General features: G+C 43.4%; 1 protein-coding gene and 1 pseudogene across 1 annotated transcript in view; both read left to right on the top strand.

Moving 5' to 3' along the window:
- HID1 (HID1 domain containing) overlaps positions 1 to 26,545 on the top strand; it is a 97,832-nt gene that overhangs the window by 21,642 nt on the left and 49,645 nt on the right. Inside the window, exons 3-4 of the mRNA XM_060251934.1 lie at positions 1,115 to 1,285; positions 13,128 to 13,238. Coding sequence (XP_060107917.1) covers positions 1,115 to 1,285; positions 13,128 to 13,238 — 282 coding nt within the window. The remainder of the gene's footprint in view (positions 1 to 1,114; positions 1,286 to 13,127; positions 13,239 to 26,545) is intronic.
- LOC132582022 (U2 spliceosomal RNA) lies at positions 13,839 to 13,990 on the top strand (annotated as a pseudogene).

Here is a 26,545-nt window from a genome sequence, read left to right as displayed (position 1 = left end):
TAGACTATTAAGTTACTTGGACTGTTGCTGGCTCACTACACTGTACTTATGTATGAAACACTGTTTAAGGAGGCTTGGCATACATTGCAAAGCACTGAGCCACTGTTGTTTGAAAGAAATGAATATTTAGAGCAGGGGTGTCAAACATGTGGCCCAGTGTCCGAATCAGGCCCCTGGAGGGCTCCAATCAGGCCCCTGAGCAACTGTCTGCTGTCTGCTTCCTTCTCCTTCTCTCTTGCTTTGTTCTGCATTGCTGCTTGCTTTGGAAGGCTTGCTCAATTGCACAGGAGCTACCGAGCAAAACCTCAATTTTCTCTATTAGTTGAGGCTCCCCCCCCCCCTCCTGGTCCCCTGGAGAAGGAGGAAAAGAGCCAGAGCTTCCTTTGACCAGTTCCCTGGATCCCATGGGAGAAATACAAAGAAAGCACCTTTAAGACCAACAAGTGCTAATGTTTTAAGCGTGTTTTTAGGGTTAAACCCCCCCCCCCCATCTTTAGTAGTGTTTGTCTGTGTCCTTTAAAAAGTTTATATCTTAAATAGGTACACTTATGGCCCGGCCTGACACAGCCCAGCCCGGCCCGGCCCAACAAGGTCTCATTTATGTCAGATCCAGCCCTCATAAGAAATTAGTTTGACACCCCTGATTTAGAGGGCATACTCTTGCATTTTCAGTTTTGGACTTGGATTTAGGGTGATAATGAAACTTTTTCCCAAGGTACTGTATTTTAAGAAAGTAGCTTCTTTATATGGATTTTTAAGTTGTGTCCAAAGGAAGCTTGATAGAAGCAAGACATAATTATACATTCCCACAATATAATGAGCCTGCTGTAAATATTTGCTTTGGCAAAAATTGCTCCTGACATTTGAACATATGAACATGCGAAGCTGCCTTCTACTGAATCAGACCTTTGGTCCATCAAAGTCAGTATTGTCTTCTCAGACTGGCAGCGGCTCTCCAGGGTCTCCAGCTGAGGTTTTTCACACCTCTTTGCCTGGACCCTTTTTTGGAGATGCCGGGGATTGAACCTGGGACCTTCTGCTTCCCAAGCAGATGCTCTACCACTGAGCCACCGTCCCTCCCCTTTTATCTCTTGCTTTATCTCTGTTGTTTCAGGCTGTGGAAAAGCTGGTGCAAGGAGCTGAGAGTGGCTGTCACTCCGAGAAAGAAAAGCAGATTGTCCTGAATTGCAGCCGCCTCTTAACTCGCATCCTACCCTACATCTTTGAGGATCCTGACTGGAGAGGCTTCTTTTGGTCAACTGTTCCTGGGGCTGGGCGCGGAGGGGTATGTAGCCACTAAACCAAATCATTTCTTTCCAAAGCCATGGCAGAGCTGCAGGAGGATTACTATTACTGAACAATAGTACTATTGCTGAGCTGGATTACTATCCAGCAGTAGGAACCTGTGTATTGTGCCTATGGACATCTTTGCGCTGAATAACATTATATTTAGACGTCTGGCAAAAGATTTAACTTCCGCTGAATCTCAGTTCCCCAGGACTCCTCCACAGACAGGTTCCTAAAACCTAGAGAAATCACAAAAGAAGACTACTCTCAAAGATTTCAGGTTTTCACGGCTGGTAACATCATTAGGGTTTGTAGAATCTTTCGGGCTCAAGTGCCGTGTTCCGCTGGAGAAAGTTTTCCTTCCAGACGTTTCGTTCGAAGCTGCGGAGAACATCCTCAGTGGCGTTGCAGCCGGAGCAGGCGCTCTGACCTTCTTGGCTGCTGTGCATTGAGTGAGGCCAGGGTTGCTGGAGAGCTGCTATTTCTAGAAATAGCCCTGGCCTCACTCAATGCACAGCAGCCAAGAAGGTCAGAGCGCCTGCTCCGGCTGCAACGCCACCGAGGATGTTCTCCGCAGCTGAGAACGAAACGTCTGGAAGGAAAACTTTCTCCAGTAGAACACGGCACTTGAGCCCGAAAGATTCTACAAACCCTAATGAAGACTACTCTGTTCTAATGTCAGAGTTTCTCCTCGAAATGTGTGGGTGAAAATTAGATTGAAAGTGACAGACTTGGTTCCTGCCCAGCATTAGGTAGTGGCCCAAATGCCTGACTAGGATTTGGGAGACATTAGTTTGAATCCCCACTCTGTTATGGCGACTTGCTGAGTGAGCTTGGACCAGTCTTACTCTGTCAGCCTAACCTACCTCATAGGTTGTTGGAGAAAGGGAGAACAATGTCAGTGTAAGCTGCTTTTGGTCCCCATTGAGGACAAATGTGGGGTATAAATATGCTTGGATCTGCGTCCTGGTATCTCTTGCCTTATTATTGTGGCTTTCTGCCTTTTAGAAAGGACCACTGCACCATACTTAAGAGAGGATTGGTAGGGAATGAAGATGAGTAGGGCGAACAAGCAGGAATTCAGCCTGTCACTTTTGGTCTAGTTTTGACTCATGTACATTTTAAGAACATTACATCTTTCTCCTCTGGGCTTTAGTAACCTTCTATTCCATTTTAAGTTAGGAGAGGCAGGAGGGGATAATTTAAATGTGAGGCTAGTGTTGTCCTGACAAAGAAAATAGAATGTGGGTTTTTTGTTATTTTTCAGCCAATACCAGTCACTCAGGGCTGTATCTTATTCAGCCCCTGCATAAGTTTGCTCAGGAATCGTTTTGATCTGCAGTGACGGTGGGGAAAGGTAAAGCCTGAATGCCCTGCATCTCTTGTTCTAATTTACGCATATTTAGAGTACGTAGATTTGTATATTATGCGGTTACTGCAGTGTTTCCATTGTATGGGCAGTCTACATTCTGGAGTGGTCTCCCTCTCATATACTTACTTAGTGGAGTGCCTGTAAAGACGTCTGGTTTTGGTATAAGAGAAACGATAGGACGTTCTAACTTTGTTAAATAAATAAAATATCACAAGAGTGTTTGTTTTAAGCATGTTTGTATTTTAAGTTTATATATATATATATATATATATATATATAAAAAAATTGTATTTACCTGTGTCCTTTATGATGTTTATATCTCTGCTCCCTGCCATTACATTTTATGACCCGCATGGCCTGGTCTAAGAAAGTCCCATTTATGTCTGATCTGGCCCTCATAACAAATGAGTTTGACATCCCATCCTAGGCGATTATAGCCTGCGTAAAATAAAGAAGTGTGCTTTGGATGTTCTGTTGCAGACGACAGATGTGTTAAACCATCCATATTGTTAACATGCGTTGGGTGAAATAGTTAATCAGTGCCTCTGATTGGCCGGTTACTATTTCAGCTCATAAGACACCCAGAGGCTCTGTTTCTCCATCTCTGATTTCAGTATTGTGTGGAAGTGTCTGCAGTCTGCCTGCTTTCGTCTCTTATAACTGTATTCTGGGCTGGGAATGATCTTATTGGTTGTCCTGATACGGAAAGCACTAGGCAATGTCAGAGCAACGCAGGTCATTATTGTAGTCCAGATGCTTGCCATAATCATAGGGCTATGCGTTTTGTGCAGGCTGATACGAGCCTGGTTGTCGCAGATAAGCTTCTGTTGCTTTCCATAGCCCTCTCAGTGAAGGGGGAGGGTCTGAGATTGAGGAAGAGCTCTGAGTTACAGTGATGTAGGCCTGTAAAAGGAACTCATGTGGTTCCCTTGGAAACAGCTGCAGATTTGTGACTGAAACCTCAGCATTGAGATATGAGAAAAGGGCTGGCTTGAATGCCTGGGAGCACCCAGGTTGCTCTGCAAGAAGATGTTTGTTCTGCCACAGCAGGCTGAGACCATCTCCTTGCTGAGTAACCCCAGCTTCTGTAGTACATTTATCATATGCTACTCTATGAACGTTTTAAATTTTGCAAAGCAACTGAATGATATAGTACAACTGAAGTTGTTGCAGGTCTATGATTAGATCATTTGACCAAGAAACTTTGGTCTTTTCTGTAGTTACTTTGGATGAAGCAGTGGCGTTTGTAGTCCTAGTCCATACGCATTGTGCAGGATAGCACTTTTAATATGGGGATATTGCATTTTTGTATGCAGTAAAAGCACTATTTTCTGTATACAAGAAAACGTAATACAGCTTGTAGATAACACTTCTATGAGTATTTTTTGATTGACTGTGAGCCCTGGCGTGTGGGATTAGGATAAAGATCTGTCTCGTCCAACATTTTCTTTCTGGTAGTGGCTCGGTTGAAGGTTCCAGGTAACTCAATAAGTAGGGTATAATTGAGAGATGGCTAATCCCTGTTATCTGCACATAGCAATTAGTATATGAATGCTGCATCTGAACATTAGGACTCCATTTTCAGTTATTACAGGTAATTACTGTAAACATACTCTATCATTTGTATAGTTTGGTATAGTGCAGGGGTGGTCAATGGTAGCTCTCTGGATGTTTTTTGCCTACAACTCCCATCAGCCCCAACCATTGGCCGTGCTGGCTGGGGCTGATGGGAGTTGTAGGCAAAAAAAAAAAAAACCATCCGGAGAGCTACCATTGGCCACCCCTGGTGGTTAAGTTTGTGGACTCTTACCTGGGAACCAAGTTTGACAGATGTTTCTATAAATCTGAGAAAAGCCCCAGGTTTGCAGAAAAGCATGAAATCTAAAAAGCAAAATATGTTGTTAACCTCCCCACCCCCAATACTAGAAGCAGCAGCACCATTAAGAAATGCATGCCTCCTGAGATCTCAGTGGCCATTGTGGTGGTGGGGGGGAGTAGCTAGGCAACAATAACAGTATTGCTAGCCGTTCAAGCCTTGGTTTCCATTATTAAAGAAAGGGGGGTGGGAGGCCCTTTCCAGGGCTCTTTTGACCTCATAGTTCATCTCTACTCCCCTCCAGTATGGTGTAGTGATTAGAGTTTCATACTACGATCTGGGAGACCAGATGCAAGTTCCCATTCTACCATGGAAGCTAGCTGGTGACCTTGGATCAGTCACATGCACTCAGCCGAATCTATTTCATAGAGTTTTATGAGGATAAAATGGAGGAGATCTGCTTGTGATACGCATTGGGGAGAAAGAGGTAGTATAAAGTAAATGAAACTGAAAACTGGGGGCAGGGAGGGAGGTGATTAAAGGAAAGGTTGGTTGGTGAGTGACAAGGAGAGAAGGAAGCATGGAAATAGAAGAGGATGTAGGGGCTGCTAGGAGGAAGGAAAGAGGACATAGTATGGGGAATGGAATATAGGGGGAAATTAAGTGATTCCCATAAGCCTGTGTGTTCCCTGCTTGTTTGTTTATATGTTGCACATTTTCTCTTCATCCAGATTTCTAGTTCAGTTATCGATATTTTAACAAAGTTTACATATTCAAGCATCCTATCTATCCTCCAGGATCGGATGGATGTGCTTTTGTGGTCATTTTTTAAAAAGTGGTAATATCTTATCCAAATCCGGTCTCCTCATCACAATACTGTGACCGATTTCCCACTCACCTTACGCCGCTCTCATGTTCCTCTTCTCAGTGGGGCTTCCTTCCGATTTCACACTACCTGCCCCGGGGCTGCGACTAGCATTGACTTTTTCGCACAGCAAACAGAAACCTCTAAAAACTGACGCTAAGCTCAGCCCCGCTGAGAAGAGGCACATGAGAGCGGCGTAAGGTGCGTGGGAAATCGGTCTTCTGAATTCTGTAGTACAAAGAATATGCACACAGTACTCACACGTGTATTCGTTGTTTCATACTTTAGGTCATCAAAGACGTAGGATGTCCTGAGCAAAATACTAATATTTAAGTTTTCCAGGTCTAAACCACACCACCACCAACAAATCAATTGGGGAACTATGGGGAACTGACAAAGAAATTCGCTCACTGGTCTCTGCTTTGTCCTCTGGCTCCTGACACCAACCCCCCCCAGTCATCTTTCTTGACCCTTTCCTCCCATTGCCACCTCCTCCTCCCATCTTTCTGATTCCATACTCTGCTTCTGTGGCTGCATCTTTTCTCACTCTGACCTCCATGTCATCTCACTGCTCTGCTCATCTATCTTCTTCCTTGCCTTTCTGCCTGCACACCCCTCTAGAGTTGTCAAGTACCTGGAAATAAAATGTCCTGTTCTTTTTGCAGAGGCTCAACAGGCTGTTATTTACCAGGTGATGTTATTTACCTCCTTGCCGTGAGAAATTTCACCTGCCCATTTCCACCCTGTATTAAAGGACCGGGACATTTTAATTCAGGCATGTTGGCAACCCTACATCAATCTCTTTCCTCACCACTGACTCAGAGACCTGGCCACTAGCCAGCCAGCCCTTTTGGTGTTAGTGGTTAAGTGAATGGACTCTAATCTGGGAGAGCTGGGTTTGATTTCCCTATTCCTCCACATGCAGCTGCTGGTGTGACCTTGGGCCAGCCGTAAGTTCTTAGCAGAGCTATTCTCTCAAGAGCAGTTATCTGAGAGCTCTCTAAGCCCCACCTACCTCATAGGGTGTCTGTGTGGGGAGAGGAAGGGAAGGAGATTGCAAGCCGCTCTGAATGAAGGGTGGGGTATAAATCTACTATCTTCTGGCTGAAGTGCTGCACCACCTGCCCACTACAGCGGCTCCCTTTCCCATCTCAAGGAAAGGGGGTGAGGGCAGAAGCAATAACTCTTCACCTACCCGAGTAACATGGTGGTGGTGATAGCAGCTCCTCCACCCACCTCCTCCCTGCAGTTCTGCAGACCTCTTCCCCTCCCCAGAAGTTTGCCCTTGCATCTGTTAACTCTTTCCACTCACCCATCGTCCTTTGCTTACTCAGTGGGTCAGCCAACCCACAGCTTGCCTGCCATAGCCCATTGCTTCGATCTCAAGCACCACTTGTCGTGACACCAGCTCTTCTTCTGCCCACTTGGCTCATGCAGTAAGGGACAGCAATGGCTGCCCCTTCTACTCTGCTCACCTTCCCCTCCCTATCACTCTGCCTTTCCATCTGCCTTCCCTACTCCTAGCAGCCTCCCTCACCCATCTGTCTTTGCTGTAAGGCAGTAGTTCCAACAGAGGTGTTAAACCCCACTCAATATGGGAGGATTTAACTCCCTCCCTCTCCATTTTTTCCTCACATATGGAGAAAAGTCTCCTTTGTCTCAACATGGCCCCAGTCCGTGGATTTAAATATCCACAGATGGGGCTATTTTGAGAATTAGATATATTGACCAGAAGGGGACCTGCAAGGACTTGTGGGAGCCATCTCATTTTCTTCTCCCCTACTGTTTCCCCTTTCCCTTCCCTGAAAGTCCCAATAGCTTCTCCTCTTCTCTTCTCTTTATATCCCCCCCTCAGTTTTCCATCCTTCCCTATTCCTGGCAGCCTCTTCCTGGGAAAAGTCTGACTGAACTGTGCAGTGCTGACCAATGGGCAAGCACCAGTTGCATGGCGGGGAACCTGCAGATACCTCATATCCTCCTCTCGCACTGTTTCCTTTCTCCTCATATTTTCACCTTTCCTTGCTTCCTTCTCACTCACCAGCCTACCTATCTATTATCTGCTCTCCGACGTCAATTATATTTTTCACTTATTTATATCCCACTTTTCTCCCAATGGGAACGCAAAGCAGCTTATATCATTTTCCTCTCTCTCTTACCCTCACAAAAACGTTTTCAGATAGATTAGGCTAATTGTCTGTGACTAGCCCATGATCATTCATTGAGTTTCCTTGGCAGAATAGCTATTCAAACCTGGGTCTCCCATATAATAGTTTGAAACTCTAACCACTGCACTCACTGCTTTTTGTGAGGTGGCTGCTGCTGAACAACAGCAGCAAGCTAGAAAATCACAGAAGAAATTGTAATGAGGAATCTACAAACCATGATATCAGTAATGAAAAAAAACTTAGCAAATTATAAACTAACTATAATATATTTGTAAATACCATTGATAAAGTGCCCATGCAAAAACTCTCCTAATTACAATTCCATAAATATTCATACAACAATATTCCATGTGCAAAAGTTGCAAAAAGTTTACCAGTGCATCAATATGGAGTTGGAATGATCAAATTCCAAGTAGACCAAGTCTTTCATTAAAGCAGGTGTGCTGAACTTATTCATTATGAGGGCCAGATCTGATATAAATGAGACCTTGTTAGACCGGGCCATGTGTGTCATAAAATGTAGTGCCAGATAGCAGACATATAAACTTTATAAAGGGCACAGACAAACACAGTTAAAGATTTTTTTTTTACTTAAAACATTAGCACACTTGCCATATTTTGTTTAACACTCTGTGATGACTGACACCTCTTGCTCTGAATTATTGCATCAGTATCTGGAGGCAAATGTCTGTGCTGTAGCAATCTTGAGTATGCTGTTCAGGTGTTGTTCATTGTTTATCTGTAAGTTGCAAACCTTTTGATTTATTGATACTCATTACAGAAATCGCATGCTCAGTGTTCAGTGCCCTAGGACCCAGGGTGAAACATGAAATGGATTGCCATTGTGAGATTTTGTACATAGGTTGCTTTGTGTGCTGGTCAGGAACATGAGAAGACACCATGACACACACCTCCCAGATTTGTGTTTATCTACAAAACTATAGTCTTCCCCAGAGAAATAACTGTAACTCCTATGAGGCAGTGCAAGAATGGAGCGAGAGACTGGATCAGGAGGCCATGAATACAGTGCAAAAGAAATAATCCACATTGCTTTCCTTCTGAGAAAGACTGGGTCAGGGGGAGGGAACCCAGTTGCACTCTGGCAAAACCAGCTCAACAAAACACACACACAGACAGAGAGAGTAGCAAGGCAAAAAGCTTTTACCTTGAGTAAAGGTGCTTTTTGTATTTCTCCCATGCTGTACAGCTGAGCAAAGGAGCCTCCCACTCATTCCCTCTCCCCCCCCCCCTTCTCCAGGGGAGGAGGAGGGAGGAGAAGTCTCAGCCAATATATCTCTGCAATGTTACTTGGCTCTGTAGCTCTGCAGTATGATTGAGAGAGCCTGGCACAGCTATAGATCTGATTGAGAGAGCTCTAGCTGTGCCAGGCTCTCTCAATCACACAGCAGAGCTACAGGGCCAAGCTCTTCCACTGCCTGTGGCTCCTCTTCCCACTCCCGCAGGGAAGAGGGAATGAGCCAGAGGCTTCTTTACCCAGGAGAAATACCAAAATGGCAATGGAAGAAGACAGGAGAGAAAGGAAACAGATGGTGGTCAATTGCTGGTGGGGCTGACTGGAGCCCTCCAGGGGCCGGATCAGGCCTGCAGGTCACACATTTGACACCTCTGCATTAAAGGGAGTCTGCTTCTTTTTCTCTACTCCATTCAGATACACGGCTTTTGTGTTCCACTGACCCAGTTCTCTGGTCAATTTCCAGACCCACTCCAACAGTTTTTGACACATTTTCTATTTCTGTCTCCATTCTTTGTTCTCACATGACTATTGCTGGCCCTTGAATATCACTTCACTTGACAGCATTGTCAAAGATTCTAAGACCTCAGGAAATCACTACAATAAAATATAGCACTTCATAGTTCCATCAATCAAGATTAATTACATTTTATAGCTTTCTAAAGATAATAAAAACTCACCATTGCAACTTCAACTAAGACATACAAAATACAGATTCATGCTGAGGCACCCTACCTCATTTTTACCCTTATTTAAACATTGCTGTTAATGTCTTTCAGCCGGAGCGCATTGAGCTTATTCTTAAAGGTGCAACTCCACGTTTCCAAAATCCTCAGACATGCACCATACAGTAAAAATTCCTCAGTCACGCACCACATAGTAAACATTTTTAGAATCTTCAGATATGCACCATACAGTATCATCCAGTTCTGTAAAAAGCAGGAAAAATCATTGCAGTTTTTCAAACCATTAGGTTCCAATGTGTCTAGATTAAATATCCAGTAGCATTCCTCCTGTAACAAGGCTGTGTTTGGCCTTGCGTTGTATGCTGTCATATTTGGACAATACACAAAATCTCAATTTTGTATAGCCAGAGAGGATTGAAACAGAAGATAGGATAAGGGCTGCTGAAAGAGAGAGGAATAAATTATTTGAGAGCCAGGTAGCTGCACCGCAGAATAGCTTGCACTGTGCTTTCAATTTTACAGTCAGCTCTAACTTTATTAGCCATGCCATCCTTAAACACTGACATATGCTAGCAGTAGGCTTCCCAATCCCCAGGTCCCAGCGGGGGATCCCAGGTTTTACAGGCCTCCACCACAGCCACCATGTACCTATAGATCTCTGGCAGGTTTAGAAACCTGCAAACAGATCCGGTTTTAAAGTGTTTGTGTGCCTTTAAAGTTAAGCAGGAATCAGGAAGTACTTCATGGGGAAGGGTCAGCAGCAGACCTGGTCAGAGCTCAGCCCCTCCGTTTGTTTTGCTTTCGTTTCAGAGCAAGTGAGTGTCTGTGTAAAAGAGAGCAACATAGCCCCTGTACTTTTCAGACCTCATTGTGGAGGCACCAGAGACAGTTAAGTGTGTGTGTGTGTGAGAGAGAGAGAGAAAGAAAGAACACACAGAAGTCTTTGTAGAGCCAGTAAGCGGGTGTGTGTCTCTGTGCTTGTTTTGCATTGTTTTCGGAGTCTTTGTATAGGAACCTGTTTCTTGGAAGTGTTAGAAAGTTGTGATCTTTGAGAGTGGAAGTTGTTTTGTAAATTGAATAAGCAAAGGCTTAGATAAAGCTTACAGCGAAACAGGGAAAAAATAGACCGGTTTTGCCTGTCAGCTTCATTCCTTTGTGGAAACTAATTTTTGATATTGGAGAAATTTTCTATACCCTTGGGGTCGATGTTCACTATCTGAACTAATTAATAAATATTTTTGGACATATTTTCACATTTTTTGAATTGGTTTGTCAAGGGTTAACTCTGCTACAGGAGTCAATGGTACACGGTGCCTACGCTCGCTCTTCAGCTCCCGTGTGACTCTCTTTTTGGTTGCCTAATCCCCAGGTGGGGGCAGGGGATCCCCCGGTTTGGAGGCCTTCCACCCGCTTCAGGATCATCAGAAAGCAGGGGGAGGGGAGGGGAATTGCTAATGGAAGCTCTGTTATTCCCTATGGAGACTTATTCCCATAGGAAATAATGGAGAATTGATCCGCACGTATCTGGGCCTCTGGGGGGGGCTGTTTTTTTGAGGCACCAAATGTGTAGCATAGCATCCAGTGCCTCTCCCCAAAATACCCCCAAGTTTCAAAAAGATTGGACCAGGGGATCCAATTCTATGAGCCCCAAAAGAAGGTGCCCCTATCCTTCATTATTTCCTATGGAGGGAAGGCTTTTAAAAAGATGTGTGATCCCTTTAAATGTGATGGCCGGAACTCCCTTGGAGTTCAATTACGCTTGTCACACCCTTTCTCCTGGCTCCGCCCCTAAAGTCTCCTGGCTCCACCCCCAAAGTCTCCTGGCCCCACCCCCAAAGCCTCCAGATATTTCTTGACTGGACTTGGCAACCCTAGCTAGCAGATATTATGGGGTGTGAAATCTGCCCGCCCCCTTGGGTTCAGAAGAACTAGAAATATTAAAGAATAGTTGGTTAAGGCTGATATTTCCCAAATCCTGAAAACAGCAGGGAGGGCTAGGGGCCTGCCATAATCCTAGACCTAGACATTGGATACAGTACAAGAGCTTGAAGCACCGTGCCTGTCTTCTGGTTCAGTTCTGGATCACATCGACATACTTAGCTTGGGGGAAGTTGACGGAATCCTCTCTACTGTACGCCCAACAACTTGTGATTTGGACCCATGTCCCTCTTGGCTAATTAAATCTTGCCAGAGGGAACTTAGATGTCCTATACGGGACATCGTAAATAGAGCCCTCTCAGAGGGGCGTTTCCCAACACCTCTTAAAGAGGTTGTGGTCCGCCCTCTCTTGAAAAAGATTACATAAGATCCGGCCGAATTGGCACATTATCGGCCGGTCTCAAATCTACCATTTTGGGGTAAAATCATTGAGAGGGCAGTTGCGTTACAGTTGCAGAGTTTTCTGGATGACGCGTCCGTCTTAGATCCTCACCAGTCCGGCTTCCACCCGGGTCATGGAACGGAGACAGTGCTGGTCGTCTTGGTGGATGACCTCCAGAGGCATCTGGATCGAGTGGGTACCTGGGGCTCCTGCTTCGCCCTCATGGCATCTGAGGATGCAGAAAGATGATCGCTGCTGTTGTCAGCCCTGGTAATGGCTTCCGTCTGGATAGCTGAAGACCACACAGCTGGACAGCTCGCGGCGACGGCGCAATCTCATTTGCTTTAAAATCAGGGACTTGCACATGATAGCAGGCTGGGAGTCCTGTTTGTTCGGCTGGAACCTGTTAGAAAAGGGGCTGCCTTGCTGGCTAGAACCCATGTTAGTCACATAGGCCTGTTGGGAAGTTGGCAGCAGAGACCTGTGTTTCAGAGCATGTGTGTGTTAAGCTGAAAATCCAGGTGTCCTGGCAACCAAGCCAGTAATCACGATGTTCGTATAAATCTTAGAGAGGCGGTTGTGGCTCACAGTTGCGAATTAGATATACTGATAGTGCATTCAGAGTACTTGTAAGGATCAATATGATAGAGAAACAGTGTTACCTGCCCTACCTAATAGAAATAAGCCAGGCTGTGTACTGAAATAAATGTTCAGCTTCAGGATGATGGGGAACTAGTAGTCTTATTGTAACTGCCATTTGTCTTCGCTATTCCCCCACCCCACCCCAATTCTGGCTTTAGTATCTCCCTTTTTCTTTATCATTGTTACTGGATGGAGTCTATTCTAACATATAGCAATGTGCCGTTTGGTGAAACAGTGCCTCATTGGAGAGGTTTTCGAGACAGCTAGCTCTCGTTCACTGGTGGTCTGTTATAATTCTGAATGTGCTCCTGATCCATCCTCATGATCACTTTTATGTGATGATCATTTTTATGTGATCATGAAGGTGTCCAAACTACAAAAAGAGTTACCTTGTTAGTATGATGAAAACAAACCAACAACTTGATTCAGTCTCTTGAATATCCTTGGTTTCCTATTCCTTGTTTCCCCACTCCCCCACTCCCCCATTCCCACATTCACAGTATCGAGGATTTATTGATGAATCCTGATTCTTATTGTTTTGTCTTCAAAGGAAATAAAATGAAGTCGCTCCATGTCTCTTTTTGTCTTGATGTCTTCTGCTTTCCCAACCATGTTCTTCACATTCACTGAAATTTTGCCTCAGAAATTAATCATTTGTATTTTCCATTGCTGCTGTGTGATGACTCTTAAATTCACACTGAGAATTTGTTCATGGTCTACAGGGGGATGAAGATGATGAAAATGCTAGGCCTTTGGCTGAATCATTGCTTTTGGCTGTTGCAGATTTGCTCTTCTGCCCTGAATTCACAGTCCAGAGTCATCGAAAAAATGTGGTAAGCTGAATAATTTTTTGCTTTAACTAGGTGCAGTTTCTAAGACCTTCCCCAGGATTATTCTGTGCATTCTCTGAGGTGTTTGTAGAGCTGTTGGCTGCAGAAGAGTGATTCCCTGCATGTGGAACTTCGCCTGATTAATGCTGCATTTGTAGCTTGTGTCTTGCCATTTGTTTGGATGTGCCTGAAAACAGTAGAGTTTTCTGAAAGAGCAGTCAATAAGCTATCCAGGAGCGTCTGCTATAATAAATGAACATACTGCTAAGGTCTAGCAGCAGTAATTATACTGTGGGATTTACCTTGATCCAAAGCAATGTGGATTTCTCGTATCACCCTTCCATCAGAGGGACATTGACCCTCTTAGCCTATTCCCAGTTCACATTGTTTCAGAACTCTAGTACAGTAGAGTGCAGACACAACTTTTTAAATGATTCTATTAAGTATTTCAAGTTCTGTCTTCCGTGACAGGTCTGTGTTGGTTTTGCAAAGAGTAAATTGGATTTGCTTGGTACAGACTGACCAAAGAGTCAGGGAGGCTTATTACTCTAGATGGGTAAAGGTTGCCAGCCTCCAAGTGATGGCTGCAGATCTCCTGGGATTATCGCTTCTTGGCCTTTTGGCTAAGACCAAGTGTAGTATCTCCTGGGATTGCAACAGGTCTCTGGTGACAGATATCATCAATTCAACTGGAGAAAATGGCTGCTTTGAAAAGTGGACTCCATGGCATTATACTGCATTGGAGTCCCTCCCCTCCACAAAGCTCACCCTCCTGTTGTACACCCCCCCCCTCATCTCTAGATATTTCCCAGCCTGGAGCCTTTCAAGTGACACTATCCCCATTATTGTTTCTCATACCCTTCAGCCAGTGTAATAGTTCTAAGAATACATGCTCTCTTTCTTTCTGTGGGAGAGCAGAAGCTATTAGCATCTTGTTTCTTTCATTGGTATTTTAACTTAGTTTAGGCGCAGCTCAGCAGCAGTATGCTTTCGTGAGACAGTTTAAACGCATTGGAAATAACTTATCCAGCTGACCTCTAAACTTCACTTTTGCTTTCTCCGAGTTATGATGTCTTATAATGCTGATAATACAGTTCTGTCAAGAACCACATCAGAACTGTCCTCTTTGACAGAGGCTTTTGTCTCTTACTGTCTAGAAAAACGTCTAATAGTTCACTATCAAAAATCTAAGAGAGTTGTTTTTTTTTGGGGGGGGGGAACCTCATAGACACCACAAGTGGAAAATTCATAGTAATTACATATGGAGGGGCCCCTATTTTAAATACTTACAGATTTTATTTGACCAGAGATTAACTTGGTCAGTGCAAGCTGCTTGTGTTAATAGATAAAAAGACAGTGGCATCAAATAATCAATCAATCAATTTTTATTTGTATCCCGCCCTCCCCGCCGAAGCAGGCTCAGGGCGGCTAACAACACAATCAATATAACAGTTTTACAGGTATTTGAACATAACTAATTAACACATTAATTAAAATTCTCTAAAATCAATAAAATCATTAAAATTAACATATTGGTGCTATTATATAGATTCCACTAGCAGTTTTCCTTTAGTCGATGAAGGCCAATCGAAAAAGGGTGGTCTTGCAGGCCCTGCGGAACTGTTCAAATTCCCGCAGGGCCCGCAGATCCTCTGGAAGCTGGTTCCATAGGCGTGGAGCCATAACCGAGAAAGCCCGATCATGGGTATCTGTCATTTCTTTTATTCATCTGGGGCTCAGTAAATCTCAGCTGCAATCAAACCGTTTAATGCCGAGGAGGCTGGGCAAAGTTTATATGGGGCTGGTATCTGGACTGACAAAATAGGGGAGTCCTTGAATTCAATTCTTCTTAAATTCCTGTGTTCCGTCTGTGGAATTGTGAATTGTGTAGCAGCGGTAGACCTCTGAGCTGAATTCGAACAACCATATCTTGAAGCTTCGACTTGTAACAAGTCCCGCAGGGCCCTGATCTCTATAGGGAGCTCATTCCACTAGGTCGAGGCCAGCACTGAAAAGGCCCTGGCCCCAGTCGAGGCTAGATAGAAGTATTATAGTTGCTTTCTGCTAAATAATAATAATAATAATAATAATAATAATAATAATAATAATAATAATAATAATAATAATAACATTTTATTTATATCCTGCCCTCCCCGCCGAAGCAGGCTCAGGGCGGCTAACAGCATATCAATCCATACAATAGGTTATACATAAATTTAAAATCAACAATCAACTTAAAAACATTCCCATTTAAAATTAACATTTCTGGTGCTGTTCTGTTAAATGTAAGTGTGATGGCGGAAATCACTTAAGGCAGATCCATCAGTATTCAATCAGGCAAAGGCCATCCTGAAGAGGATGGTCTTGCAGGCCCTGCGGAACTGTTCAAGGCTCCGCAGGGCCCGCACTTCTTCCGGGAGCTGGTTCCATAGGTGTGGAGCTGCAATAGAGAAGGCCCGTATACGAGTATTTAATTTTGCCTCCTTTGGCCCGGGGATAGTCAGTTGGTTCTTTCCCGCTGACCTCAGTGCTCTCTGGGGTTCGTATGTGTCTAAAGATGTCTGTGTCTTTGTGTTTGGCCTCCGATGATCTTTCGACATATCTGTTGCATTCGACTAGCTTCGTAAAGACAATAATAGAAATGAGAGCTTTGTGACTCCTTTAAAGAATAGCATGTTTGTGACGGCACACGGGCACAAACTTTTTGTGAACCAGTCCCTGTTTCATGAAATGCAGGGTTGGTTTCCAAAAAAGACTAGAAATAGTTGTGCTTTTGGATGATTCCCTCATTAAAAATACAAAGAAACACATCATCCGTACCACAAAAAGGAAAGAAAGGAATCGGGTATCCATCAAGGATATTTTAAGAGCTCTATGATGCTGGTTAATGACTTGCTATGGCAGGCTTTGACAATTTTATTTTGTTTGGCTCCAGGAGCCTGCCCCAGAATTTGGGAGCCAGGCTTATGCTCCATGGGGCAGTCTGAGATATGTGAGAAGAAACTCTTCCCTGGAAGCCGGCAGGGTCACTGATCTTTCTTTTCCTGAGGGGCGGGGCTTCCCTCTCAGGCCCCAGTTTTGGGCCTGCCTGCAGGGCAGGTAGGCGTTGCTGGCTGCGCTCCTTTAGAGCATAATGATTTCTAGTTTTCTTTCTCTTTTGTTCTTGTTTTTTGTTTGTCTGTCAGTCTCCCTGCCTCTTCTCCTTGACATTAGGACAGCATTTTAGGGGCCAGGAGACTACTGCCTTTCTTAAGGGATGGATGGGAAATCCTGTTGGAGAGACTCCCCCTCCCACCTTTAGCTCTTTCTTGTGAGTTGAAAAGGCCACGGGGAACATCTTCCTGGAAAGAGGCCTCTGCAAGGGAATCACCACAGCAATTACCCCCAATGTTTACAAATGATTCAATGTTTACAAAGCGGTTGTGATGACAACCCTCATCTAAGGCTCCGAATCGTGGGTGTTATACCATCATCACCTGCGACTCCTTGAGCGCTTTCATCAGCACTGCCTTCGCACCATCCTCAACATCCACTGGAGTGACTTTGTGACCAACACTGAAGTCCTTAAGCAGGCGGAGGTTGCAAGCATCGAGGCACTGCTGTTGAAGACGCAGCTGCGCTGGGCAGGGCATATTTCCAGGATGGAAAACCACCGCCTTCCCAAGATTGCCCTGTATGGCGAACTTTCCACCGGCCATCGAAATAGAGGGGCACCAAAGAAGAGGTACAAGGACTCCTTGAAGAAATCCCTTGGCACCTGTCGCATCAACCATCACCAGTGGTCTGACCTAGCCTCAGTTCGCAAAGCATGGAGGCACACCATCCACCAGGCTGTCTCTTCCTTTGAGAACGCACGCATAGCTGGTCTTGAGGGCAAAAGGAGATTGAGGAAGAATCGCACTGCTACAGCACCAACCCCAAATCAGACTTTTCCCTGCAGCCACTGTGGCCGGACCTGCCTGTCCCGCATTGGTCTTGTCAGCCACCAGCGAGCCTGCAGCAGACGTGGACTAGTGCACCCTTCTTAAATCTTCGTTCGCGAAGTCAAGCCGAGAGAGAGACCCCCCACCCCCACCTCTGATGCGCAGAGGAGAAGCAATCTGTGGAGACTCCAGCCTTCAGGCCAGAGGCTTACCCAATCGCTCCTTCAACTTGTGGAGCACTGACTGTTGATACAGCGGGAGCTTCATGCTTCTCTCTGTGGCAATTTAAAGCCTGGAAAGGCTGGCTGGGTGCACCATGAGGCAGCTACTCAGCAGTACCTTCCTTCAGCCTGAATCCCAGTAAGGTAAGTTATTTTTCTTTTTGAGGAAACAGGAGAGTCATGTCCTCTTTTTGAGGAAGCAGAAGGGTGGTAAATTTTTCCAATGGTGGCCTGAGTGTGTGCCTCAGAAGGGGTTGGTGTCAAACCTGGAACTCTCTTCTTCCCCCTCCCCTTCCTCTGTTCAAGTTCCCCCTTCTTGAATTGGAACAGGCAGAAACTCCTACTCTGGATCTGTCAGTGGACAGTGCCCAGGCCAACCTTTTAGCTTGGATCAAGGGGGATCAGAGCAGCTCTTTTAGAGGCCATTCCTAGTATAAGAGACATCTCTAGCCTTCTGACAGAACTAGATACCACTCACTCTCCAGTTCCGGTGCTGGAAGAAGGTGGGAGAACAGGGACTCTTTCACCTCCACGTTCAAAGAGACATAAAGGAGCCCCACCTAATAAATTAGGTCCACTAGAGCTCCTAGTCCCTTGTTCTAAGGAGTCTGACTTCTCTGGTTCTTCCTCTCTGAAGAAGGAGGAAGAACTATTGGGGATGAGGAAGATCCATTAAAAAGTACAAAGCAGACTCGCCTTTTCCCACAAGAGTTTTCCTCTAAGCTTCTTCCTAAGGTTCTATGCATTTGGGGGAAAAAAAGGAGGCAGTAGACCATCTGGTTCAGCCAGAGCCTTTCCATAGGGATCCCCCACCTTGGGATTCCTTTTCCATCCATCTTCAACAAGGTGGTCAAAACTGAGCGGGAAACTCTGGCAAGGACAAAGACTAATCATTCCATTGTCTCTCACTTCTGCTCTCTGGTGCCCAAGGCAGCAGAGCATTTTAAACTCCCAGTAATGGTTGCTCCAGTCACCGGCTTGTGCTCAAACTCCATCATTCCTACAGAGGCAGATGGTCTTTCTTATGGACCCTTGTGACAAGAAGATAGATCAATCTCTGCACAAGAATTTTGAGGCGGGCTGCCCTCAGGGCTTCTACTGCAAGCTGCCTTTTTTTCTAGGGTAGTCTACTCTTGGACCTCAGATCTTTCAGCAGCAGGAGTAGATAAACATATGGAGCAGAGGTCCATCAGTGGCTAATTAGCCACAGCATATTGTTGGAACTCTCTGTCTGGGACAGTGATGCTCTGTATTCTTGGTGCTTGGGAGAAGCAACAGTGGAAGGGCTTCTAGTGTCCTGGCTCCACTGATGGACCTCCTGATGGCACCTGGGTTTTTTTGGCCACTGTGTAACACAGTGTTGGACTGGGTGGGCCACTGGCCTGATCCAACATGGCTTCTCTTATGTTGTTATAATGTTATCCCCAAGAAGCTTAAAGATGAATTAAAGAAGATCACCCTTGTGGCAACTTTTTCTGCAAATGCATTGTCGGATGCAATTCAGCTGTTGGACAGGGCAATTGCATCCAACATCACTGCCATTTGCAACACCTGGTTCTGCAATTGGGAAGTGGACCCATCATCTCAAGCTTGGGTGGCCAGTGTTCCCTCCAAAGGCATTAATGTCACTGGGGACAGAATGGATAGATAACTGGAAGAGGATAAGGATAAGAAAAGAGCATTGCCCTCGCATAAGAAAGAGAGAACAAGCCCAAGAAGGGCTTTCATTCCTTTCATGAACCTAAGCGCTCCTCTGGCTTTCAATCCGCAAAATCTCCCATGGGATAATGGCAATCCAAGCAGTCTGGTACCCCCAGCTCCTCTTTCCACAGGCCAACAGGCCAGAACACATGAGGCCTCAAGAAGAGCCGTTCCACAGGACAACTACCAACAGTTAGACCCACCAAACATTGAAGAATGACTTCAGTATCCTGCAGATCATTGGGAGTTGTCTGTAGGTGACAGCTGAGCACTGGACAGTCTCAAGTGGATACTTCTTAGAACATCATTCCAAGAAACTGTTCTGAGGAACCAGTGCCCAAGGAAGCATCTCCTCCTCCTGCAGGCTGTTCAGCACCTGTTGACCATTGAAGCAACAGAACCAGTCCAAGAGAAGCAAAAGGCATCTGAGATCTACTCCGTTTTCTTCATAGTTCCAAAGAAGAATGGGGATGTGAGAGCCATTCTAGACTTGAAGTGATTTAACCACAGAATCAAAAAGAGGACATTCCAGAGGGAAACTCTCAAGTCCATAGTTCCATCAATTCAAAAGGATGAATTCAAAAATTTCCTGGCATCTATAGTTCTGTCAGAGGCCTGCTTTCATGACCCAGTTCAGGAATCTCATTGGAGGTTTCTTCTACAGTGGGAACCATTTTCAATACTGGGCTCTCCCCTTTGGTTTCAAGGTGGCCCCAAGGGTATTCACCAATGTGCTAGTCTTGCTAGTGGCACATTTGAGAACTCAGGACATTTTGATTTTTCTGTACCTGGAAAACATTCAAATCAGGTCTCCTTCAAATTAACAAGGAATGGAGGATGTGGAATGGACTGTCTCCTGCTTGCAAGACCATGGGCTCATTATTAACAGGGAAAAGAGTTGTTTGTCTCCTGCCCAGAGGGTTCTCCAGCTGTGGGTCACTGTAGAAACTGTTCAAGACAAAGTTTTCTTGTCCCAGGGAGAAGATCCTAGCACTGATACAGGAAATCACCCAGCAGTCTCATGTGAAGGTCCTGGTTCTGGCAAGGCTTTTAGGAATGTTTTTTTTTTTTTTTTTTTAAGTTTTACCATTTTATTTTCGTTTATACAAAAACATCATACATCAATATCTTATACAGATTGGGGTTGCTTGTGGCATATACAAACATAAGCATTTCTTATTTAATTATCTGATATTATTGTTATTTCCACTAGCTTTATTATCTTAAATTAATAAATCTTCCCTCCGTTATCTCACTTATTAAGCCAAACATAGAATTTTCTCCATTTTTCAGTTGCATCTACTTTATTTAGACCTCTTATCATATTGGACAGAATATCCATTTCTGCGACGTTGAAAATTTTTTGTACTAAGTCATCCCTTTGAGGTGTATCTTTCTGTCTCCAGACCTTTGCAAATAAAATTCTGGCAGCTGTTAAAATATAGACAGTGATATATTCATCTTTTCGTGGAACATTATCTTTAACCAAAGATAAAAGCATTAACTCTGCTTTGAAGTGTATATTCACCTTTAAGATTTCCTTCAATAAATTATAAACCATCACCCAGTATTTTTGTGCTAAGTCACATGTCCACCAACAATGAAAAAATGTACCCGTCTTCACTTCACATTTCCAACACTTCGGTGATATCTTAGAGTTAAATTTGCTTAACCGTGATGGCGTAAGATACCATCTGTGGAACATTTTGAAATAATTCTCTCTAAAACTCACCGGTTTGATTGTTTTATAGTTATTTTTCCATAGGGTTTCCCATTGATCTATCATAATATTTTTCTCCAAGTTTTTCGCCCACCATGTCATGGTCTCTTTAACCGCTTCGTCTTCTAACTCCCTTTGTAAGATATAGTTATATACCCTCTTAATTGATTTATATGGACCAGAGAGCATTAGCTTATCGAAGTCAAAATTCTGCCTTGTAAACCCTGCAATTTTATCTTTGTTATACTTTGCCAGGATCAGCACCATTGTCCACCACTCTATCCTTATTCCCCGAGTATCTAACTCCTGCTTGTTTTTTAATTTATCCGTTTCGTCAAGTAAATCGCTGTATCTAATTGGATTAGTAGACTCCCATAATTGAGGCTGCACAGAGGCTTCCTCCGGTGAGATCCATCTGGGAGTCTTTTCCCCGTAAATCTTATTCCTCAAGCTAAGCCAACCTGTCAAAAGGGACTTCCGGATCAAATGGTTTTTGAAATACATCTGAGGCTTCCTTAAATACCAGAGGTTGGCATGCCATCCGGCTTGAAGGTCAAAACCTTCTATCGCTAATATGCGCTTGTTCTCTAAATGTATCCATTCCTTTAGCCATAATGTCACACAAGCTAAATGATATATTTCTATATCTGGAAGGGCCAAACCTCCATTTAACTTCTTATCCAATAAGATTTTCCACTTAATTCTGGGTTTCCTGCCCTGCCATATAAAAGATCTAAGCTGTTGATTCATTTTAACAAAAAACGGTTTTCTAACGGCAAAACATACCATTTGTAGTAAAAATAAAATCTTGGGTAATATACACATCTTGATCAGGGCTGCCCTTCCCATAAAGGATAATCCTAAGTTCTTCCAGTTTTTAAACAATATTTCCACCTCTTTTAATAACGGTATGAAGTTGTTTTCATAAATATTACTACATCTATTTGATAAGATTACACCTAAGTATTTTATTTTTTGTTCTAATTTGCAGCCCATCTTGTTCTCCAGTTCACGGGATGCTAAATCAGACATATTTTTCGTCAAAATTTTTGATTTCTGTTTATTTACTTTTAATCCTGCTACCTCACCATATTCAGTTAGTTCTTTTAAAGCCTCCTCAGCTGATTCTAGAGGGTCTTGTAGGATTAAGGCCATATCATCAGCATATGTTAAAATTTTATATTCCTCTCCTTTCGCTTTAACTCCTTTGATTTTAGCGTTTGCCCTAATTGAGTTATTCAGAACTTCCAAAGATAATATAAATAAAAGGGGAGATAACGGGCAACCCTGTCTCGTCCCCTTCTCAAGTATTATCTCCTCTGTAAGGTCTCCATTGACCACTATCCTAGCTGACTGTTTATCATAGATCGCCTGTATATTTTTTACAAAATCTCCTCCGCAGCCCAATTTCTTAAAAATTTCAAACAGAAAATTCCAATCAAGATTATCAAACGCTTTTTCAGCGTCAATGAAGAAAAAGGCAGCCTGTTTATCCCTGCATAAATCCAAGTACTCCAAGATATTAGCCAAGATACGAATATTTGTTCGCATAAATCTGGATGGTAAGAAACCCGTTTGATCTGGGTGGATTATACTATTTAAGATCTTTTTCAACCTATTTGCCAAAATTAGTGAGTAGACTTTATAATCCACGTTCAATAAAGATATTGGTCGGTAACATCTGATGTCATTCGTTTGTCCATCCGTTTTGGGTATAAGTGTCACAGTACTGTATCTCCAAGAATCCGGTAATTTTGCAGAATACCAAACCTCCTGAATTAGATTTTTAAAATGCGTAATTAACAAATCTTTAAAAGTGATATAGTATTCTGCAGGAATGCCATCAGGGCCTGCCGCTTTGTTCTTCTTTAACTTAGACCAGGCTTCTTCAATTTCATACATAGCAATTGGTTCATTTAGAATTTTTATTTTATCTTCCGGTATCTTCATCAAAAATTTTCTATTCAAATAAGCCTCCTGATCTTCTTTACATATATTGGCCTTTTTATATAAGTCTAGATAAAAATCCTTTACTATTATCTTTAGATCTTCCAGACGGGATTTAAGTTTTCCTTCTTTATCCTTTAATACTTTAATTATTTTTTTTTCTTTTTCCTTCCTAATTCTATAAGCTAGCCACTTTCCTGGCTTGTTTGCATTGTCAAAGTATTGTTGCTTGGAATAAGCTATTTTCCTTTCCATTTCTTCCAACATAACTAAATGAAGTTTATGTTTTAGAATCCGCACTTCCTCTTTAATTGCCTTTTGTAGGGGGTTTATCTTTAATTGAGCTTCTTTATTTTTAATTAGATCAGTTAGCTCTATCCTTGCTCTAGCATCTTCTCGTCTCTTATTTGCTAAAAAATTTATAACCAATCCTCTAAAATAGGCCTTGCTTGTTTCCCACACTATTGTGTGCGACAGCTCTTCCTGTGTGTTTATATGAAAAAAGAAAGTCATTTCTTTCTGTATAAATTCAACAAACTTCTTGTTTTTGGTCAAGTTATGATACATTCTCCATCCCGATTTTCTCTCACTAACTTTCAGTTCACACATTACCGGACAGTGGTCCGCAATCGTTGAGGGGAGAATTTCTGCCTCCTGCACTGTTTTGACCATACCCACTGAGAGCCACATCATGTCAATCCTTGACCAGGAATTATGCCTGTTCGAAAAATAGGTATAATCCCGTCTACTTGGATTTAAAATGCGCCAGATATCTACCAGACCGTAATCTTCAACCAGTTTAACAAAGTTATAAGGAAAGATACTACTCCCTTTCCTTTTGATTTTCTTTTTGCCGTCATTCCCAGAACTTCTATCCAGTTGTGGATCACTTACTGCATTAAAGTCCCCTGTTATACATATATTTTCATGTTCACAGCTTCTCACCTTCTGACATAATTCTCTATAAAATGTACCCTGTGCGTCATTAGGTGCGTAAACATTTATTAGCAGAAATTTTTCATGCTGTTTAACAATTTCTATACCCTGAATACGAGCATCTTTCCCTTCAAAAATTAGTTCCGCTTGGCAATCACCTCGAATATATGTCACCAATCCTCTTTTTTTTTTCCCCTCCTCCGAGGTACATATAGCTTTCCCCAACCCTTTACTGATTAGTAAATGTTCATCCTTCCTTTTTATATGTGTTTCTTGTAGGCAAATAATGTCTGCCCCAAATTTTTTAAGTTGGTGAAAGACACGTTTCCTTTTCTGGGGTGAATTAAGACCGTTTACGTTTACTGAAATAATCTTCATTTTGTTTATTGTATATTATTTCTGTATTCTATTCACTATTCACTCAGACCACTGAGATTTTTTCTTTTTCTGTAACCTGGTTTCTCTATAAGAACTTTCTTCTTCTTGTCCTACTTCTCCTTCCTCACGTTCCTTTAAATATGAAGCCGCTTCTTTCTGTGTGAATCTCTCCTTCAATTCTTTGGGATTTGGGGGCCACACCTTTCTTTGCCAATCTTTCGTATATTTATTAATAAATTCCTCTGCCTTGAAAATGGAGTCTATTCTAAATCTAGAATTGGCGTAGGTAAATAACACTCCTTCCGGAGTTAGCCATCTATACATTATGCCTTTCCCCTGAAGTAGCTCGGTTAGTTTTAAATAGTCTTTTCTTCTACTCCGTATTGACCAGGGCACTTCTTTCATGATTTTAATTTTGACTCCTTTTATCATCAACTGCCGATCTTTAACTTCCTTCCAGATCTTTTCCTTAATCACCTTTCGAGCAAACCTCACATGTATTTCCCTTGAGAGATCATTCTTTTTCGCATATAATGTGTTTACTCTATAAATGCTGTCAATCTCCTTCTCCACTTCATCACTCTCTACTCCTATAATCTCCGTAAGTGCTTCTGCCATTATTTTCAATAGACATTCATTTTTTTCCTCTGGTACGTTTAAGAATCTGAGCACGTACTCAGCTTGTCCCATTTCCATCTGGGCTATTTTATTGTTTAATTCTACCTGTTTTTGCTCAAGATCTCCCATTTTACCTTCAGTCTGTTTCAGTTTATATTCTATTGATTTAGTTATCTTCACCACTTCTAGAACATCTTTTTTAGTTTCACTAAATTTGTTATCTAACCCATCAAATTTTTCACCCAGTCTTTCTATTTGTTTAGAGAGAGAATCCTGTAATTGATTAAGTGCCTCAGCAAAATTTTGCTGTATTTCTTTAATTGACTCCTGTGCAATTGCAGCACCAACTGCCTTAGGCTGCCCTGGGGAAGCCTTAAATTTTCCCTGTTGAGACATCTTGTCAACCTATATTCACACTCAATCCTTAACCTACTGAAGGGTTTATTTCTCTGCACCTTACTGTTTTCTTACTCTAGTTATTATCAACAATATGTACCCTATCAGATTCTCAAATGTTAATTCAGTTATCTTATGTTATATATATATTCAATAGCTAGCAGTCAAAACACTATGAGATGGGACTCAAGAAAGAGTATAACCTAAACATAGAAAACTTCACAATCTAGGCAAATAGTAGACAAAGTCTTTCTTCTAAATACTTCCACATAAAAAAAACAAAAAACAAAACAAAAAAAAAAACCTTTAGTATAGTCCCCAGTCCGTCGTTATCGTCGTTATCGTCTTTAATCTATTGTATCCCACGTTGCTTATTAGTTCTGATTTCCTTTCTTCTACGAGTCCACTACATCAGCTACTTGTGTTGCTCCTTAAAGTGACAGCTCCTAGGTAGCCCCGACCAGTTGCTGTACCTTCTGAGTTCGTAAGTTGCAAATTTGCCTCTTCTGAGCCACCGTCGTCTCCTCACACCAGCCTCCGCCCTCCGACAACGCCCCAGAGTCCAGAGTCAATCCACCGAGAGACCCGAAAGCCAAAATAGCCACCTTTTCACTTCACAAGTAGTCCAACGCCTTTAGCAGTCTCCCCCACCAGAGACAACGAAGAAGAAATCCTCAACTTATTCGTGGTGTGGGCGCCTTCCCTCCCGTCGCCACCGACCAGCATTGACGTGCCAATCACACGTCAATCACACGCCTCCTCCCTCTGCTCACTCACTCACTCACAGTCAGGACAGGGAAGACTCTTTAGCCAACTTTTGGGATGAAATACGCCTTCGCTTAGAATCCTCTAGACCAGCACCGTCCCAGTGCACGAGCAGGAGAAAAATTAGAACTTCGTATCTCTTGCCCCCGACCTCCACACAGCACCTCCGTGAACCGGTGGCTGGAGCTTGTTCGTCTTCCGACGCCTTCGGTCTTCGGGAAAGTAAGGTAGGGGGATTACCGGAGAGCCGGCCTGGCTCTTCCTCTCCCCTCGCCCCTTCTATATACTTTCGCCCTCCAACAGGGTAAGTACGGACCTCAGAAAGGCCCCCCTAGAAGACTGATACTCGGCAGGCTTCGGAGCCCGTCCGAAACGCTGCCGCTTCGCTCCGCCGTCAAACCGGAAGTCGGCTTTTAGGAATGTTGATGTCTTGTCAAGATGTTGTTCCTTGGGCAGGGTTTCACATGCACCCTCTCCAAAGGCTTCTTCTTCCATTCCAGGACATACTAGCACAAACTCACCGAGCTCCAGGAAGGCTTGATCCAAGAACTGCAATGATGGTAGTTTCCATCCAGACTTTTTGAGGGGAGACCATTCCCACTGGAAGATGGCACAAGGGACCTGGTCCTCTGAAGCAACCTACTGGAGCATAATTTTTCTGGTATTCAGGGCAATCAGGTGGAACCTCCTAGCCTTCCAGAATCT

This window comes from Heteronotia binoei, chromosome 13 (genome assembly GCF_032191835.1).
Source record: "Heteronotia binoei isolate CCM8104 ecotype False Entrance Well chromosome 13, APGP_CSIRO_Hbin_v1, whole genome shotgun sequence".
Taxonomy (NCBI): Eukaryota; Metazoa; Chordata; class Lepidosauria; order Squamata; family Gekkonidae; genus Heteronotia; species Heteronotia binoei.
The sequence above is the reverse complement of the archived record's forward strand: the minus strand, read 5'-3'. Positions and strand labels throughout refer to the sequence as shown.